Below are 21212 nucleotides of genomic sequence, written 5' to 3' on the forward strand. Positions count from 1 at the left end.
GAATTATAAAACCTCTTGGTATCACTTGGCCTTTCAAACAGCAGTGCAAATTTGAAACAAATTGTAATACCCAAAGCTATATTATACATTTATTTATGTTTTTCACTGTAGGAGACCATTTGTTTTATTGTTTTCTGTGGGGGCCAATGTGTGTGTTTTTTTCCCTCTGCGGCCAACATGTTTTATTTTTTTTCTTGTGCATCGTTTTTCATCTGCGCTTGCGTCTGAGTTGCACACCGCATGCTTACACCGCGATGGTGTTTGTAAAGAGTCAGACACATGCACCAAGAAGCATATTAGAAATGTGTTGGGTATTCCTGAACAATTACAGGGGGTGAGCTAATCCAATACAGATATAACGTAGTGTGGGTGCGTTGCTGAAAGTGGATACTTATAGAGATGTTAAATTGCTCACATTGGAGGCCATACTTAGATAGATGATCTGCACTTAGCATAGGTCTGGTGAATTTTACAATGGTGCGACCGATGGTGGTGTCTAAAGATGCACAAAGCATGATTGCAGCATCTCTAGACACTAAAAGTGGACATCTTTGTCCTTACTTATTTGGATGTACACCAGGGAAGGGCATTGTAGTGTCATTAACCACAAGTCACAGACGTAACTGCAGCAAAAGATGCAAGGAAGGCCACAACTGCGCCCAACTCAGAATCAGACCCTATGAGGAGTAATCCTGCTCCCTCAACAGACTCCACCCCCATGACATACCCCGTCCTCATTAGGGCTACTTCCATAAATTTCCCAGGCTTGGTTTCCATCCCAGTCTGCCCCTGTAGATATATAATTACATGTGTGTGGTGTCTGTGTGAGAGGCAGGCTTTACTTTTAATTAATTTGCACTGATTCAGTTGTAAGTTCAGTATAATAATCAAAGAAGCATTTCTGTGAGAACAGATAACAGGGATAGAGGATAGTTTTAAATTCTAGCATTCTGTTCAAAGGGAATTTTGGGATGATGGTGTGTATGGAGGTAATTACCTACTGTCACCACAGCTGAGGGATCATTTCAGGCTACTCACTGTCTAGCAGAAAGTCCATAGGAGCTGGGAGGAGCTGTTGCTCATGCCAGCCACAGCAGCTCCCCTGCTATCTCAGCTATCTACTTGATTAGCACAAGGACACAACAGCTCTGACCCCAACTCTCACTCACAGAAAAACAAACAAAGGAAAAAAAACGTCTGGCCACATTAGAGATGAGTGGGTTCGGTTCTCAGAGAACCGAACCCTAATGGACTTTGCCTTCCGAGTTCGGTTCCGAGCCAGGCTCGGGTTTTCCCGCCTGACTCGGAAACCCGAACGCGGCAAAATGTCATCATCCCGTTGTCGGATTCTCGCGGGATTTGGATTCCATATAAGGAGCCATTTTCATTCCAGTCTCGGAGAGTGTATTGAGAGGACGTGTCCTCAGTGTTCAGTGTCTGTGTGGAGGCGGGAAAGTGGGGTGGCAAATCTTGTGCTGTGTTGTGCTGCTCAGTCCAATCCAGTGTAGTCAGTGTATTGTGCTGCATTAGTCCAGACAGTCACAGTGTTGGTGTCCTCTCCTGCCAGTGTAGCTGTATAAAGTGGTGCTGTGTTGTGTTGTCCAATCCAGTGTAGTCAGTGTATTGTGCTGCATCAGTCCAGCCAGTCACAGTTTTGGTGTCCTCTGCTGCCATATATCCAGTGTAGCTGTATAAAGTGGTGCTGTGTTGTGTTGTCCAGTCCAGTGTAGTCAGTGTCTTGTGCAGCATCAGTCCAGTGACCAGTCATAGTGGTGGTGTCCTCTGCTGCCATATATCCAGTGATACTGGCGTATAATTCCCGTGATATTGCCGTATAATTCCCGTGATACTGGCGTATAATTCCCGTGATATTGCCGTATAATTCCTGTGATACTGGCGTATAATTCGCGTGATATTGCCGTATAATTCTCCTGATACTGGCGTATAATTCCTGTGATATTGGTGTATAATTCCTGTGATATTGCCATATAATTCTCGGAATACTGGCGTATAATTCCCGTGATACTAGCGTATAATTCCTGTGATATTACCGTATAATTCCAGATATCCTGCCATATAATTCCATATAAATCCATATAATTCTGTATAAATTCAGTCCAGTGGTGCTGCCATATAAGTTCAGTGGTGCTGTCCTGTGCTGTATATTATTTACTCCAAATAAAGGGGTTTTTAATATTTAATCCAAATAATTTTTACAGGGTTTGCCCTGTGAGGTGTAGGGGTATGCTCTCTTGTGCCGCATATTGTGTTATATAACTCCAGAAAAATAATGGAGAACAAACATTTGGAGGATAAAATAGGGAAAGATCAAGAACCACTTCCTCCTAGTGCTGAAGCTGCTGCCACTAGCCATGACATAGACGATGAAATGCCATCAACGTCGTCTGCCAAGGCCGATGCCCATTGTGATAGTAGAGGACATGTAAAATCCAAAAAGCCAAAGTTCAGTAAAAGACAAAAAAAAATAAATTTAAATGGTCTGAGGAGAAACGTAAACTTGCCAATATGCCATTTACGACACAGAGTGGCAAGAAATGGCTGAGGCCCTAGCCTATGTTCATGACTAGTGGTTCTGCTTCACATGACGATGGAAGCCCTCATAACTGAGGCCTTGACACTTATGTTGGTGTTAGACGTGCGTCCGGTATCCGCCATTAGTGCAGTGGAATTTAGACAATTGATGGCGATATTGTGTCCCCGGTACCAAATCCCATCTAGATTCCACTTCACTAGGCAGGCAATACTGAGATTTTGCCATTTAATTCCAGTGATTTGGATGTATAATTATTAATTCCAGTGATTTTGCCAATTAATTACAGTGATTTGGACGTATAATTATTAGTGATGAGCGCCTGAAATTTTTCGGGTTTTGTGTTTTGGTTTTGGGTTCGGTTCCGCGGCCGTGTTTTGGGTTCGACCGCGTTTTGGCAAAACCTCACCGAATTTTTTTTGTCGGATTCGGGTGTGTTTTGGATTCGGGTGTTTTTTTTCAAAAAACCCTAAAAAACAGCTTAAATCATAGAATTTGGGGGTCATTTTGATCCCATATTATTATTAACCTCAAAAACCATAATTTCCACTCATTTTCAGTCTATTCTGAATACCTCACACCTCACAATATTATTTTTAGTCCTAAAATTTGCACCGAGGTCGCTGGATGACTAAGCTAAGCGACCCTAGTGGCCGACACAAACACCTGGCCCATCTAGGAGTGGCACTGCAGTGTCACGCAGGATGTCCCTTCCAAAAAACCCTCCCCAAACAGCACATGACGCAAAGAAAAAAAGAGGCGCAATGAGGTAGCTGTGTGAGTAAGATTAGCGACCCTAGTGGCCGACACAAACACCGGGCCCATCTAGGAGTGGCACTGCAGTGTCACGTAGGATGTCCCTTCCAAAAAACCCTCCCCAAACAGCACATGACGCAAAGAAAAAAAGAGGCGCAATGAGGTAGCTGTGTGAGTAAGATTAGCGACCCTAGTGGCCGACACAAACACCGGGCCCATCTAGGAGTGGCACTGCAGTGTCACGCAGGATGTCCCTTCCAAAAAACCCTCCCCAAACAGCACATGACGCAAAGAAAAAAAGAGGCGCAATGAGGTAGCTGACTGTGTGAGTAAGATAAGCGACCCTAGTGGCCGACACAAACACCGGGCCCATTTAGGAGTGGCACTGCAGTGTCACGCAGGATGTCCCTTCCAAAAAACCCTCCCCAAACAGCACATGACGCAAAGAAAAATAAAAGAAAAAAGAGGTGCAAGATGGAATTGTCCTTGGGCCCTCCCACCCACCCTTATGTTGTATAAACAAAACAGGACATGCACACTTTAACCAACCCATCATTTCAGTGACAGGGTCTGCCACACGACTGTGACTGATATGACGGGTTGGTTTGGACCCCCCCCAAAAAAGAAGCAATTAATCTCTCCTTGCACAAACTGGCTCTACAGAGGCAAGATGTCCACCTCATCATCATCCTCCGATATATCACCGTGTACATCCCGCTCCTCACAGATTATCAATTCGTCCCCACTGGAATCCACCATCTCAGCTCCCTGTGTACTTTGTGGAGGCAATTGCTGCTGGTCAATGTCTCCGCGGAGGAATTGATTATAATTCATTTTAATGAACATCATCTTCTCCACATTTTCTGGATGTAACCTCGTACGCCGATTGCTGACAAGGTGAGCGGCGGCACTAAACACTCTTTCGGAGTACACACTTGTGGGAGGGCAACTTAGGTAGAATAAAGCCAGTTTGTGCAAGGGCCTCCAAATTGCCTCTTTTTCTTGCCAGTATAAGTATGGACTGTGTGACGTGCCTACTTGGATGCGGTCACTCATATAATCCTCCACCATTCTTTCAATGGGGAGAGAATCATATGCAGTGACAGTAGACGACATGTCCGTAATCGTTGTCAGGTCCTTCAGTCCGGACCAGATGTCAGCATCAGCAGTCGCTCCAGACTGCCCTGCATCACCGCCAGCGGGTGGGCTCGGAATTCTGAGCCTTTTCCTCGCACCCCCAGTTGCGGGAGAATGTGAAGGAGGAGATGTTGACAGGTCGCGTTCCGCTTGACTTGACAATTTTCTCACCAGCAGGTCTTTCAACCCCAGCAGACTTGTGTCTGCCGGAAAGAGAGATCCAAGGTAGGCTTTAAATCTAGGATCGAGCATGGTGGCCAAAATGTAGTGCTCTGATTTCAACAGATTGACCACCCGTGAATCCTTGTTAAGCGAATTAAGGGCTCCATCCACAAGTCCCACATGCCTAGCGGAATCGCTCCGTGTTAGCTCCTCCTTCAATGTCTCCAGCTTCTTCTGCAAAAGCCTGATGAGGGGAATGACCTGACTCAGGCTGGCAGTGTCTGAACTGACTTCACGTGTGGCAAGTTCAAAGGGCAGCAGAACCTTGCACAACGTTGAAATCATTCTCCACTGCGCTTGAGACAGGTGCATTCCACCTCCTATATCGTGCTCAATTGTATAGGCTTGAATGGCCTTTTGCTGCTCCTCCAACCTCTGAAGCATATAGAGGGTTGAATTCCACCTCGTTACCACTTCTTGCTTCAGATGATGGCAGGGCAGGTTCAGTAGTTTTTGGTGGTGCTCCAGTCTTCTGTACGCGGTGCCTGTACGCCGAAAGTGTCCCGCAATTCTTCTGGCCACCGACAGCATCTCTTGCACGCCCCTGTCGTTTTTTAAATAATTCTGCACCACCAAATTCAAGGTATGTGCAAAACATGGGACGTGCTGGAATTTGCCCATATTTAATGCACACACAATATTGCTGGCGTTGTCCGATGCCACAAATCCACAGGAGAGTCCAATTGGGGTAAGCCATTCCACAATGATCTTCCTCAGTTGCCGTAAGAGGTTTTCAGCTGTGTGCGTATTCTGGAAAGCGGTGATACAAAGCGTAGCCTGCCTAGGAAAGAGTTGGCGTTTGCGAGATGCTGCTACTGGTGCCGCCGCTGCTGTTCTTGCGGCGGGAGTCCATACATCTACCCAGTGGGCTGTCACAGTCATATAGTCCTGACCCTGCCCTGCTCCACTTGTCCACATGTCCGTGGTTAAGTGGACATTGGGTACAGCTGCATTTTTTAGGACACTGGTGACTCTTTTTCTGAGGTCTGTGTACATTTTCGGTATCGCCTGCCTAGAGAAATGGAACCTAGATGGTATTTGGTACCGGGGACACAGTACCTCCAACAAGTCTCTAGTTGGCTCTGCAGTAATGATGGATACCGGAACCACGTTTCTCACCACCCAGGATGCCAAGGCCTCAGTTGTCCGCTTTGCAGTAGGATGACTGCTGTGATATTTCATCTTCCTCGCAAAGGACTGTTGGACAGTCAATTGCTTGGTGGAAGTAGTAAAAGTGGTCTTACGACTTCCCCTCTGGGATGACCATCGACTCCCAGCAGCAACAACAGCAGCGCCAGCAGCAGTAGGCGTTACACGCAAGGATGCATCGGAGGAATCCCAGGCAGGAGAGGAATCATCAGAATTGCCAGTGACATGGCCTGCAGGACTATTGGCATTCCTGGGGAAGGAGGAAATTGACACTGAGGGAGTTGGTGGTGTGGTTTGCGTGAGCTTGGTTACAAGAGGAAGGGATTTACTGGTCAGTGGACTGCTTCCGCTGTCACCCAAAGTTTTTGAACTTGTCACTGACTTATTATGAATGCGCTGCAGGTGACGTATAAGGGAGGATGTTCCGAGGTGGTTAACGTCCTTACCCCTACTTATTACAGCTTGACAAAGGGAACACACGGCTTGACACCTGTTGTCCGCATTTCTGTTGAAATACCTCCACACCGAAGAGCTGATTTTTTTGGTATTTTCACCAGGCATGTCAACGGCCATATTCCTCCCACGGACAACAGGTGTCTCCCCGGGTGCCTGACTTAAACAAACCACCTCACCATCAGAATCCTCCTGGTCAATTTCCTCCCCAGCGCCAGCAACACCCATATCCTCCTCATCCTGGTGTACTTCAACACTGACATCTTCAATCTGACTATCAGGAACTGGACTGCGGGTGCTCCTTCCAGCACTTGCAGGGGGCGTGCAAATGGTGGAAGCCGCATGCTCTTCACGTCCAGTGTTGGGAAGGTCAGGCATCGCAACCAACACAATTGGACTCTCCTTGTGGATTTGGGATTTCGAAGAACGCACAGTTCTTTGCGGTGCTACTGCTTTTGCCAGCTTGAGTCTTTTCATTTTTCTAGCGAGAGGCTGAGTGCCTCCATCCTCATGTGAAGCTGAACCACTAGCCATGAACATAGGCCAGGGCCTCAGCCGTTCCTTGCCACTCCGTGTGGTAAATGGCATATTGGCAAGTTTACGCTTCTCCTCCGACAATTTTATTTTAGGTTTTGGAGTCCTTTTTTTACTGATATTTGGTGTTTTGGATTTGACATGCTCTGTACTATGACATTGGGCATCGGCCTTGGCAGACGACGTTGCTGGCATTTCATCGTCTCGGCCATGACTAGTGGCAGCAGCTTCAGCACGAGGTGGAAGTGGATCTTGATCTTTCCCTAATTTTGGAACCTCAACATTTTTGTTCTCCATATTTTAATAGGCACAACTAAAAGGCACCTCAGGTAAACAATGGAGATGGATGGATACTAGTATACAATTATGGACGGACTGCCGAGTGCCGACACAGAGGTAGCTACAGCCGTGGACTACCGTACTGTACTGTGTCTGCTGCTAATATAGACTGGTTGATAAAGAGATGTAGTAGTATGTATGTATAAAGAAGAAAGAAAAAAAAACCACGGGTAGGTGGTATACAATTATGGACGGACTGCCGAGTGCCGACACAGAGGTAGCTACAGCCGTGAACTACCGTACTGTACTGTGTCTGCTGCTAATATAGACTGGTTGATAAAGAGATGTAGTAGTAGTATGTATGTATAAAGAAGAAAGAAAAAAAAACCACGGGTAGGTGGTATACAATTATGGACGGACTGCCGAGTGCCGACACAGAGGTAGCTACAGCCGTGGACTACCGTACTGTACTGTGTCTGCTGCTAATATAGACTGGTTGATAAAGAGATGTAGTAGTATGTATGTATAAAGAAGAAAGAAAAAAAAACCACGGGTAGGTGGTATACAATTATGGACGGACTGCCGAGTGCCGACACAGAGGTAGCTACAGCCGTGAACTACCGTACTGTACTGTGTCTGCTGCTAATATAGACTGGTTGATAAAGAGATGTAGTAGTATGTATGTATAAAGAAGAAAGAAAAAAAAACCACGGGTAGGTGGTATACAATTATGGACGGACTGCCGAGTGCCGACACAGAGGTATCTACAGCCGTGGACTACCGTACTGTACTGTGTCTGCTGCTAATATAGACTGGTTGATAAAGAGATGTAGTAGTATGTATGTATAAAGAAGAAAGAAAAAAAAACCTCGGGTAGGTGGTATACAATTATGGACGGACTGCCGAGTGCCGACACAGAGGTAGCTACAGCCGTGAACTACCGTACTGTACTGTGTCTGCTGCTAATATAGACTGGTTGATAAAGAGATGTAGTAGTATGTATGTATAAAGAAGAAAGAAAAAAAAACCACGGGTAGGTGGTATACAATTATGGATGGACTGCCGAGTGCCGACACAGAGGTAGCTACAGCCGTGAACTACCGTACTGTGTCTGCTGCGACTGGATGATAAATAATGATATAAAAAATATATATATATCACTACTGCAGCCGGACAGGTATATATATTATATAATGACGGACCTGCTGGACACTGTCTGTCAGCAGAATGAGTTTTTTATAGAATTAAAAAAAAAACACCACACAAGTGAAGTCACACGACGAGTGTTTAACTTTTTCAGGCAATCACAATATAGTATACTACTAACTATACTGGTGGTCAGTGTGGTCAGGTCACTGGTCAGTCACACTGGCAGTGGCACTCCTGCAGCAAAAGTGTGCACTGTTTAATTTTAATATAATATGTACTCCTGGCTCCTGCTATAACCTATAACTGGCACTGCAGTGCTCCCCAGTCTCCCCCACAATTATAAGCTGTGTGAGCTGAGCACAGTCAGATATATATACATAGATGATGCAGCACACTGGGCTGAGCAGTGCACACAGATATGGTATGTGACTGAGTCACTGTGTGTATCGTTTTTTTCAGGCAGAGAACGGATATATTAAATAAAACAAAACTGCACTGTCTGGTGGTCACTGTGGTCAGTCACTAGTAAACTCTGCACTCTCTACACTTCTACAGTACTCCTAAGCTCCAGTAAATCAGGTCAATCTCTCTCTCTCTCTCTTCTAATCTAAATGGAGAGGACGCCAGCCACGTCCTCTCCCTATCAATCTCAATGCACGTGTGAAAATGGCGGCGACGCGCGGCTCCTTATATAGAATCCGAGTCTCGCGAGAATCCGACAGCGTCATGATGACGTTCGGGCGCGCTCGGGTTAACCGAGCAAGGCGGGAGGATCCGAGTCTGCTCGGACCCGTGAAAAAAACCATGAAGTTCGGGCGGGTTCGGATTCAGAGAAACCGAACCCGCTCATCTCTAATAATTATTACAGTGATTTTGCCAGTTAATTCCAGTGATTTGGACATATAATTATTAATTCCAGTGATTTTGCCAATTAATTCCAGTGATTTGGACGTATAATTACAGTGATTTTGCAGTATAATTCCAATGATTTGGACGTATAATTATTAATTACAGTGATTTTGCCAATTAATTCCAGTGATTTGGATGTATAATTCCAGTGATTTGGACATATCATTTCAGTTGGAATTGTTTGTGTTGCTTGACTTAGTCATACAGCTACCTCATTGCACCTCTTCGACATCTTTGCATGAGGTGCTGTTTGGGGCCTAGTTTTTGAAAAGTGCCATCCTGTCTGCAACTGCAGTGCCACTCCTAGATGGGCCAGGTGTTTGTGCCGCACACTTGTGTCACTTAGCTTGGTTATACAGCCACCTCGGTGCAACTTTTAGGCCTAAAAACAATATTGTGAGGTGTGAGGTGTTCAGAATAGACTAGAAATTAGTGGAAATTAATGTTATTGAGGTTAATAATACCGTAGGAGCAAAATTACCCCCAAATTCTGTGATTTTAGCTGTTTTTATGTTTTTAAAAAAAATCATCCAGATCCAAAACCAAAACACGAAAAGGGTGGTTTTGGCAAAACCAAGCCAAAACCAAAACACGAAAGTGGAATTAGAACCAAAACACAAAACACGAAAAGTGCCCGCCGCACATCTCTAGGCCACATCGATGGCTTGATCTGACAGGGGGGGTTTCTAAGTATACAGAAACCCCATCTGCGTGCGTGCATGAGCAGGGTGACTAAACCCAAAGGTTTGGTGCTGTTGTTGGATATGGGAAGAAGATGATGGTATAAATGAGGGAAGAAAAGCACATGAGGGAAGAGGGCCCTACATGTTATCTAAAGGGAGTGGGAGACAGACAGAGGTGACCCAGAAGGGACCACCATACATTAAAGTTGCATCCTAAGTACCACCATATACAGTAATACAGAGAGTATCCAAGTGTTGGTAGTGACAGATGTTTAATACAGAGAACATTCTAGTGATAAATATGTAATAAATATCTTAAACTTCAAATTAATGTACTGTTAAGAAATTTGTTCTAGTTAATTCAGATTTTATTTATATAAAATAAAACCCAAGAGAGGCAGCGGGAAAGCCTAATTTTTGCCGTTCCAGTCTAAGGTCTGTGCTCTTCCATGTTTTTCCTTGCAGTTGCCTTGCAAAATCATAGCGATCCTGTTGCACTTCTTCTTCCTAAGTGCCTTTGCGTGGATGTTGGTGGAAGGACTGCACCTCTACAGTATGGTGATTAAAGTGTTTGGATCAGAAGAGAGCAAGCATTTCTACTATTATGGAATTGGATGGGGTATGTGCAAAATGTCTATGTAATTGCTACAATCTGTTTTAACAATTTGTGTACGATAAAATATGTGTTTAAAAAAAGTGATATGTTACTTACAGCAGACAAGCTGTTATAATAGCAGCAGGCATGGGCCATGGTATTGTGTGCATCATATTATATGTCAAATATTAATGTATAAAAACTTCATGAACAGGCTTGACTCCAATATTTTTGTTTTTATCCTTCACCCACCCTGTGCTTAAATAGCTCCTTAGCCCAATCTTCAACCATGTCCCACTAATTTAGCATAACAGTGGAAAACTGTGTGCATGACTCCTCCCATTGGGCATTACCTTGGCGCCTCTGAAGATGCATATGGGGGGTATTAAATTAGTGCTATTTTTATCGACCCGTCGGAAAAACGACACTATTTGACCTATTCAATGCCCATGCTACTTTTCTGGACTGGTTGAAAAATCCGCCACTTTCGAAAACCACGTGTATCGGTGAATCCACTGCTGATACACATGTTTTGGCAAACTCGCAGGCATTTTCGCCCATTTTTGGAGCAATTTTCTCCCATGCCGATATGACAACTGCATGGGGGAAAATGGATTTAAAAAAAACAGGCAAAAATGCCCGGCAATTGAATACCCTGTGTCGAATTGGTGCCGTTTTTCGACCAGTCGAAAGAATGGCATTTAATTGAATACCCCATTGCCTGAAAAGCCAATGCAGGTGGTTTTATTAAAGTAGGAATTCACATTAGAATAGCTCATTTTCACATTCACGTATGAGCCATAATACCTGCAATAATTTTTAATTCATGTGATTATTATAGTAACACAATTTGCATTTACATCCAATCACAGCACTATAATTACTGTATATACATATACAGTACATGTAGCTGCTTCACATGTGGTTACAGGTTCACTAGATCACTTTTGCTGGTTAATATAAGATTGAATTCTAGAATTAGATATGATTCCTAGAGGCATATAATTCTCGGGCTAAACCTGTTATCTTTAACTGTACTCAATAAGGTAAGTGTCAGTCATCTCGGACGGACTAGAAAGGCAGGGAGGTCATAGATGAAGAGATTTTTCAAGGAAGAATAAGGAGATAGTGATGTCAGTCTGTAAATCCGGCAAACAATGGCAGCTACCTGTAACTTGGCTGAAGCTAACCTGCCTATCTTTCATATCATTAACCTTTTCATACAAGCCACCATTCTCATTTATGTCTTCCTTATTGCTGCTGAGAATGTTAATGTGCCTTACTCTCAGATCTCTATCTTTTTTCTTTAATATCTGTTAAGACGGATCTCACACCAATTTAAAACCTGATCATGAACTATACATAGAGATTTCTTTTTAGAAAGAATGAGTCTTTGTAAGTGTTTTTTTTTTTAAGTACAATACTGAGAGAATAAAACGAACATCTGTATTTAATTGTGCGTAATTTTACAAATGGCTCCTCAAAAAGAGTATTGTATTTTACCTGACCCAATTCTAAAGCTATATCAAACCTAATTATAAAAATAACACATACCCTGTGCAATCATAATTGGAAGACTTTAAAGTCACTATTATACTGCAAGTCATTTTGATAATGCCTCTAATTTCTATGCATTTCTTCTGCTATCCAATTTAGATATTCCTGGCTGACCTTTTATTTTCTTATCCTTCCCATGCTTTAATCTCAGCTGTAACCTTTAGTTCAGGTCCTCACTAAGACAGTGTTATTTGTGAGGAGGTTATCCGTATGAGGCGCTGATATTTTCTGGTACGGGAAATGAAAATGACACAGTTTACGCTTACTGTATGCAATGGGACCTGTTTGCGGGAAAATGGATGCTTCAGCTCTTTATTTTCTTCATTTTACTGACATAAGCTATTAGGCGTATCTGATAGAAGTTTTAAAATACTGTATGTAATCAGAAAACGTGTTGTAAAAACGTTTCCAGATCTAAAATGAAGCAATATAGGGGATGTGATTTGGCAGCCTATATTTCAGCTCTTTCCCATCTCTGATGACATGCAGTTTTTTTCAATCATCATCGAGATGAGTGGGAGCAGTTATTTACTCAGACCTGTTGGAGGAGCCCAGGTCAGCAATATCCTCCACATGTAACATTTCTCCTCTCTGCCCACTGCCACTGTGGCAGAATTTGTATACAGAGCCGGCCCTAGGCATAGGCAAATGGCTAGGGCTTTTTGGTATGCCTAGGGGCACAAGCAGCTTCTGCTGATTAAAATTATATACGGCATGCCTATATTCTGTGTGTGACTGCAGCTGTATCTGCATGCAAAATGCTATGTTACAGTGTAATCCTGGAAATCGCTGTAACATAGCATTTTGTATGCAGATACAGTCACAGTAGCACACAGAATATAGGCATGCCGCATACCATTTTAATCAGCAGAAGCTGCTTGTGCATCCTAGCCACATAGTAATACAAATAAGATGCATTTTCATCAAAAAAGGCGCCCAACATTAGTAGGGCTGCAAGCTGACTTATGCCAGGCATCTCCTGCTGCATGGCATATTGAGGTAAGATGTATGTGGACGCCAGTAACGTGCGGTGAGTTCAGAGGCTGGGGAGGCACAAATGGTGGTGGCTCTCAGTGCCAGGAGCAGGTCTCACCCCCTACACAGTGTAACTCTTTAGTCCCTGCATTGCATCCATACAAACACAGAGACAACATACTGTACATACAGTAATAGCCAGGTCACAGCCATCACCCTAGTGTTGTGCGTAAACTGGTGCATACTAACCTCTGGGTGAGGTGCCCCCATTGCCTCCTCACCTGCAGAACATTGCTGGCCTGGTGCAGCAAGTTACACAGGGCAATACAGTCATCAGTGATACAGTCAGCAGCACCTGGGGAGCGAGAGCAGGAACATACATGTACACTACGTCTCACTACTGTAGCTAGCCACACACACACACACACACACACACACACACACACACACGGTAATTCTGAGTTGATCCCTCACTTTTTGCAGCCGTGCAAAACTGCAAACACATAGTCGCCGCCCACAGGGGAGTGTATTTTAGCTTTGCAAGTGTGCGAACGCCTGTGCAGCCGAGCACTACAAAAACAGTTTGTGCAGTTTCTGAGTAGGTATGAACTTACTCAGCCACTGCGATCACTTCAGCCTGTCCGGTCCCGGAATTGACGTCAGACACCCACCCTGGAAACGCTTGGACACGCCTGCGTTTTTCCAACCACTTCCTGAAAACAGTCAGTTGACACCAGTAGATAAAGACAACCTTTCTGTCAAACTTGACAGGTACCACACCCCCTTTCTCCTAGGCCCCACCCCCTTTAATATTAAATGATAGTGTTTTATATCGCTTAATATAAAATTTTATATAAAATTTTATATAAATTTATAGTGTTCGATATTAAACCGTATTAAAAATTTTCGCGTAACACCAGTCGCAGAGTGTCACGTAACACCAGTCGCAGAATGTCACGCAACGCAGCGCGTCAAATCAGGCGGATGAAAGATGCATATTACACAGTGTTAAAACCAGGTAGTTTTAGCGGCATTGATAAATATTATGGGTCGGTTAAAAATAAATTTAAAAGATCCGACGTAAGAAAGTGGTTACAAGAACAAGACGCATACACGCTGCACAAGCCAGCAAGAAAAAACTATAAAAGGAACATGATTTGTGTATCGGGTATAAACCAACAGTGGCAATGCGATTTGGTCTCGCTGATAGATTTGTCAAAATACAACGATGGCGTTAAATACATATTAACAATCATCGATATATTCAGTAAGAGGGTGTGGGGTGAAAGTCTGACCGCTAAGAATGCAGCAACGGTCGCTAATGCTTTTGAAAAAATATTCCAGCGCGGCGATGTGCCGATGAAGCTACAAACCGATAATGGTAAAGAGTTTCTAAACAGAAACCTAAAAAAGGTGTTAGAAAAATACGGTATAAATCATTTCACGACCAATAACGATGTGAAAGCGGCTGTTATAGAGCGCTTCAATAGGACTTTAAAAACACGCATGTGGCGCTATTTCACGGCAAAGAATACCTACAGATATATAGACGTTTTACAAGACTTCATACGCAGCTATAATAACACATACCATAGAACGATTAAGTGCGCTCCAAACGATGTGAATGACTCTAACGCATTGAGTGTCTTCAAAACGACCTACGGTGATTACTTTAGAAGTAAGAAAGCCCCAGTTTGTTTAGGAATCGGTGACCACGTCCGTATTTCTAAATATAAGGACATATTTCAGAAAGGTTACGAACAGAGCTTTTCTGAGGAGATTTTTGTTGTACATAGTGTGAACACTAAAGGGATTAAACCGCTTTATAAGTTGGCAGATCTGTATGGTGAAGTTATAACAGGTAGTTTTTACCCCGAAGAGCTTCAAAGCATACCAAAAAACTATAACAGAGTTTACAAAGTGGAAAAGATTTTAAAAAATAAGACGGTCAGAGGCCGTAAATACGTGTTAGTCAAGTGGCGCGGGTACCCCGCAAAATTTAACAGTTGGGTCGCAGCATCGGTGATAAAAGACATATAAAGATCATCAGTATCTAACAAGACGAGCGATGGATGACAAGTCGTTCTACATAACCTTACCCAGCAACGCATCGGCTGTTACCTTCCCGCAAAATAAGATTTCTAACTATACGACAAAGTTGGCTAAACCGATAGACTTAAATGGCGAATGGGAAGTGGCACTTACTGAGATACAATACCCGCATACGTGGAATACATTGGATTTACAAGATTGTAGACTGCAATTATCATGGGATGGAACGGCGGAACAGCCGGTGGCGAGAGTCGCGAGTTTGTGCATTAAACCCGGTTTTTATGAAACAATCGAAGCGTTACTGAATGTAATCAACGCTGAAATTGTACAACTGAAACTGGACGTTGGATTAAGACTAACGTATGATCCATTTGCGCGCGTTGTAACATGTGACAGTAAACTGTTGTATCAAATCCACGCCGGTTCAAAGCTGACATGGATACTGGGTTTACAACCTAAAACTAATATTTCTAAACCATGCGCCGACATCAAAGGCGGCCAATATACGATGTACGTGTACACAGACATTATCGAACACCAACGGGTCGGGGATAGTTATGTACCGCTACTTCGCACTGTTGAAATGAAGGGTTATAACAATGAGGTTGTCACAATACGATACGAGAAACCCGATTACGTACCATTGTGCAAAACACATTTTGACACGATAGCCATAGAGATAAAGAACGACCAAAACGAGAACATGGCATTTAAGTTTGGGAAAGCGATCGTGAAGCTACACTTCAGACGCCGCAAAACTGAATTTTATTAACTAAGCAGAATGGTCGCTGTTAAAAATTATGGCGATCCGGGACTCTATGCGCAATATTATAAATCTCAAGCCGGTAATGGATTACCAGGTTTTCACGGCAGCGCATACATGTACGGCTGCGGTTTAGGCGGTATTTTTCGAAGTCTTTTCAGAAAAGCTGTTCCTCTTTTCCGGAGAGGTTTAGAGCTGGCTAAACCGCATATGAAGACAGCGGTTCGTAATATAGCGAAAGATGTTATCGGGCAAGCCACAAGGGCCGTTGTGAATAAGATACACGAGGCGAACCAAGCAAAGCAAGACGGTTCAGGACTAATATATACAAGAAAAGGCGTGTCTAAAAGAAAACGGAAGCGTATGATAACGCTTCCGCCTTGGGACATACCCTTTTTAAATAAAAAACAGAGACGACGCAACTCAAAGAAGAAGAGAAAGCCGAAGAGTGCCGTTGGTGATATTTTTTAAACATGTCTTTCATACACCACGAATCCGTTGAATGTGCAAAAACAGAGCTGGATCTTTTTGACGTGCCCCCGACACAAACTAGCATAGAGAAAAGTCTATACGTCGAAGTTCAACCTTTAGCGGCGTTATCCGACACAGCTCCGCTTGAATTTTATATAGCAGCCAGCAGTGAACACTACTACGATCTGAACAATACGCTGTTGTACGTGACATGTAAGATCGTACGAACCGATAACACGCCGATACCGCAAGGTGCGCGGGTCGCGCTTATTAATTACCCAATAGCGACTTTATTCAACCAAGTGGATGTAACTTTGGGCGACAGGCTCATATCACAATCCAACAATCTTTACGCATACCGCGCGTACATTGAGACTATATTAAATTACAGCTCGGACGCATTGTCAACAAAACACACAAAAGGACTATTTTACAAAGATGTGGATGGTGAATTTAACAACACGGCGCTGGACGGCCCGAATACGGGATTCAAAAAAACGAGCAGGCGCAACAGCGCAGAGTCGCACTGTTGAACTGCTAGGCCCGCTTCACTGCGACCTTTTCCATCAACATAAACTAATTTTAAACGCCGTTGATCTGAAGATTAAACTAACCAGAAACAAAGACGCATTCTGCTTAATGTCGTCTGAGGCGGATGCCTTTAAAATACAGATCACAGCTGCATCCCTGTTCGTGAAAAGAGTTCAGGTCTCACCGGCCGTGCGGATTGGGCACGCGCAGGCTCTGTTAAACGGTAACGCGAAATACGCGATTGACCGCGTTGGGATGAAAATCTACAGCGTACCAACAGGCAGTAGAGTATTTAATCTAGAAAATTTATTTTTAGGACAAGTGCCGAAAACAGTTATAGCCGGTTTCGTGGATAACGAATCATTTTCAGGAATCCATAACCGGAACCCCCTGTGCTTTGAACATAAAAATGTAAGTTTTGCGTCCCTTTATCTGGATGGAATGCCGCACCCCGCCAAGCCATTTCAACCCGACTTTGAAAGCGGTAATGCTGTAAGAGAGTATATGTCACTCATACAGATCACAAATAAGCAGAAATCTGACAATGGTATACTGATTGACCGCGAAGAGTACCTCAGGGGCTACACGCTATTTGCTTTTGACCTTTCACCAGAACAGGAGTGTGGAGAACACCTTTCCCTGATAAGAACAGGCAATCTACGTGCCGAATTCCGCTTTGCAGAAGCGTTGGACCGGACAGTCAATGTGATAATATACGCTCTATTTGATAACATGATCGAGATTAATCAAAGGCGCGATGTGCTGTACGATTATCTATAAATGAAATAAACTAACACTACGCTGCTGAAAAAATGAACACATTACAGATAAACTGTATTCTGTATGCCGTGCAAAGCACAAGGCATGTTTTTAAAGGAACGTATCCGTGCGATATGTTACCGGTCAGTAAACTGTCGCAATATCCCTGCGCGTTTGTAATCAATACGCATAGCAGCGGGCAGCCGGGTGAGCACTGGTTGGCCGCTTATTTTAACGAACAACGTGAATGTTACTTTTTTGATTCTTACGGGCTAGCCCCTGACAGCCCCCTATTCCCAAAGGCAATAATACATTTTTTAAACTTGAATTCAAAAAGTGTTTATCACCAAAATAAGCAGTTGCAAAATTTTAACAGTACCGTTTGCGGTCAATATTGCATATACTTTATATTTTACATGTGTAAAAAATACAAATATGTGGATGTACTGGCCCGTTTTAGTGATGACACAAAACGTAATGATTGTTTTGTTTCAAATTTTGTAAGACGACTCCCAAGAAGCCATTGTCTGAGTCATTATGCATATAGATAAATACAGAATTGTGTAACTTGTAACCAACGCTGTGTGTGAAGCGTTTTATGTACAACGTGTCATAACTATGACACGTTGTACATAAAACGCTTCACGCACAACGCTGTGTGTGAAGCGTGTTACGCACAACGTTGTATTGTTTGTGTAACTTGTAATCAACATTCTGTTTGATACGTTTTATGTACAACGCATCATATCTATGATGTTTTTCTAATAAACAACGTTGTTTATTAAACTTTATATCGTGTGCTTGAAATTTCTTCCGTTTACAGCAATAGAAACAAAGAACAAAACGTTGTTTTATAAAGCATAAGCATATTTTATTGATATATGTATATATATATATATATATATATATATATATATATAACACGGTAAAGAAGCATTTAAAACATTACATAAAATATTATTGACATAAGTTAAACATTGTGGCGCAAAATACCAACACAAAATACAGTGTATAAAAATAATATAAATTAGTTATATGTTATAGTTTCAGCCACTGTGAATCCTGAAATAGATTTACGGATCTTTTCCTAGGCAGTAAGTAACCGTGCGGTGTTGTTAAACCTGGGGGACTTAAAACATTTATTCGACCTTTGTTAAGGGTTTGTAACGACATGGGCGATGTCACAGCGCCATCAGAGTCATCCTGCTTCTCAGCTTTTAATCGTTCTAAACACATTCTATTCCCCGCATTGGCTATGACGGTTGAGGGAATATTCAATTCAGACATTGCCCGCATAAATTCAGGCCAACCATTCGGTATATTACGGATCGACACACCGTTACTTTGCGTGATGCTTCTTATTAAATCTAACATGTTGGAACCAGGCACAGTGACGCCTTTGTACAGAAACTCCCCTTTACTGTTCCAGTCTGTGATGTGTTTAGAGCGTGTCATTTTACTCAATAGTATTTCACAGTTTTTCTTATACCGGTCATTAACACCGCTCAAAAGCTCATGATAAACAGCATCGGGGGCAATAGGCTGTGTCGTATTATTTGATTCATCAACAGATTTTGCAACGGGTGATAAAAGAGCTAAAGTTGACATTTCACTATCAGCCTGTTTACTCAACACCAGGTATCTCTGCAACAACATTGTATATCGCTTTGCTTTTTCATATTCTGATAAATCATTATTCTGTAGTATTTTCACGATCTCTACATCTAGACCATGCGTTGCTGTTTTACGTATGTCGTCGCTGTTCGGTTTATTATGTAAACGGTCTATCTGATTCTGAGGTACCAGATACATTTTCTCAGCGTACTCCATCAACGATTAGACAATAGTCCTGTAATTAGTGGTATAGCAAAACCAAGCAGCGAACCGATAAAACCACCCGACTGTTTAACCAACCTCTTCTTTTTTCCAATGGCACATTTCTTATTACAAAGTTATTTTATAAGCGCTCGCTTCTTTTTAAGGTAGTTCAACTGGCGTTGAGACAGCGGTATTTTACCTTTAAGCGTGTTGAGCGCTATCTCACAAATAGCTGTGACTAAATCGTTTGAAGCGTTGGATAAAATAGCATTTCTTTGGAATGGTGTTGCTTTAATTAACGTTTTTAAAAGCACCCAATTACGTCTTATCCGCCCCGACATGTTCACCGTTGTTAGAATGACAACAAATGACTAAAGGTTGTACTGTTATAGCTTTATAGAACCACGCTTCTTAATGACAAAAGCGACAGGCGTGTCTGGTGGGAATAAGCCGCTTCGTAAACGATAATCGTCAAGAGCGTTGTTTCTTAAATCAACCAGCAAATACCCATAAGGGGCCGCCGTCGCGGAATCATAGGATTCGAGAAAAAAACGATGTTTCGATGGGTACATTTGTCTAGCCAGAATGCCCACCTGCATTTTATCCCTGGGGTTTTTGAACAGGACCATATATTTTGTGTTTAAATGTATAGTTCTGCTCTTTTTACCTTGACAAAATATGTTTTGGACAAGGTACAGGATACTGAGATTACGATGATGTACATACTTTGTGAAAGCCTTCTCAACCTCAGAATTATTACTTGCCGCGTCCATCAAATCATCAATCACTGTTAAATTAATCTTATCAGGGGGAAAAAGTTGATCATCGCTAAAAGACTCTGGTAACCCCTCTATAAAGCGCGTACCGGGGTAATCACGCAGAAGTTGGTCGTATATAGGTTGCCAACAGGTGTAAAACCAAACAACATTATCAGGTACATGAGTCATATGTGTTGCAGCGTGTTGCAACAGCGTTTTGACAAAATAACTTTTACCCGAATTGGACGGCCCCGCTAAAATACATGAGAAAGGGTGTTGAAATCTGGTGTCCATCTTAATAGCCGAACGGCAGTGTTGTGAAGTTGTCCGTAAGAGACCGTTTAGTATAAACACACCTTTGCGTCTTCTGCAAAGTACGCGTCTCTATCTGCCAGCACTTTTTCACACGTACTATACCGGGTTGACGGATCACAACCTTTTTCTGGTCATCGCCTTCGGGGTTTAAAGGATAATCTAAGACCAGTTCTTTCAGGCTGTCAAAGTTAACGTGCTGCGCATTATCAACATTGAGCGTTATACCTTTAACTTTTAAACAGGTCTTTCCGTTGTTTAGTCGATAGCCGTATGACTTGGGACCGGCTGAGACAAATTCTGTTATATGGGTGCCTGTGGGTAGTTCGCTGGTCAACTCGCCTAAATAATCACCCAATGGCGGGCTCCAGTCACCGGGTCTACTGACAAAAATCACAGAGTCTGTGTCGTGATAAAGACATCTATCTTGTAATCTATACAGTAGTTTGTACAGTTCAACACGTGCATAAGCCGTTGTAAAGATGGCTATAGTTACATTTGAAATTGCACCCCTGGTGTAATGATCTTTGGCATACTTCCAATTTACCATAACTGTATCATCGTCAATAAAATCCAAAGCGGACACGTCATAGTACGGTAAGAACGCGTATTCAAAAAGTTTGTCGGGATCGGTCACTAGACACGTATTGGGCATGTTGCTACGTTGACCAAATTTACCCCATAAGGAATTTAAAAACAATTTTGAAATTTGTCTTTTAGCGGGGTTGATTTCTATGTGTTCGGGTCGTAAAGACACGCCTTCATTTTTTTGATAGGCGTCTATATACTCTTGGCGTTT

The 21212-nt window shown here is 42.8% G+C and overlaps 1 protein-coding gene across 3 annotated transcripts in view; it reads left to right on the top strand.

The window, feature by feature from the left end:
- Positions 1–21212, top strand: part of ADGRD1 (adhesion G protein-coupled receptor D1) — a 1058506-nt gene that overhangs the window by 817480 nt on the left and 219814 nt on the right. For all 3 annotated transcript variants that reach the window (XM_063964650.1, XM_063964651.1, XM_063964652.1), the window contains one exon: positions 10288–10441. In XM_063964650.1, the coding sequence (XP_063820720.1) occupies positions 10288–10441 (154 nt within the window). The remainder of the gene's footprint in view (positions 1–10287; positions 10442–21212) is intronic.

This window comes from Pseudophryne corroboree, chromosome 1 (assembly GCF_028390025.1).
Source record: "Pseudophryne corroboree isolate aPseCor3 chromosome 1, aPseCor3.hap2, whole genome shotgun sequence".
Lineage (NCBI taxonomy): Eukaryota > Metazoa > Chordata > Amphibia > Anura > Myobatrachidae > Pseudophryne > Pseudophryne corroboree.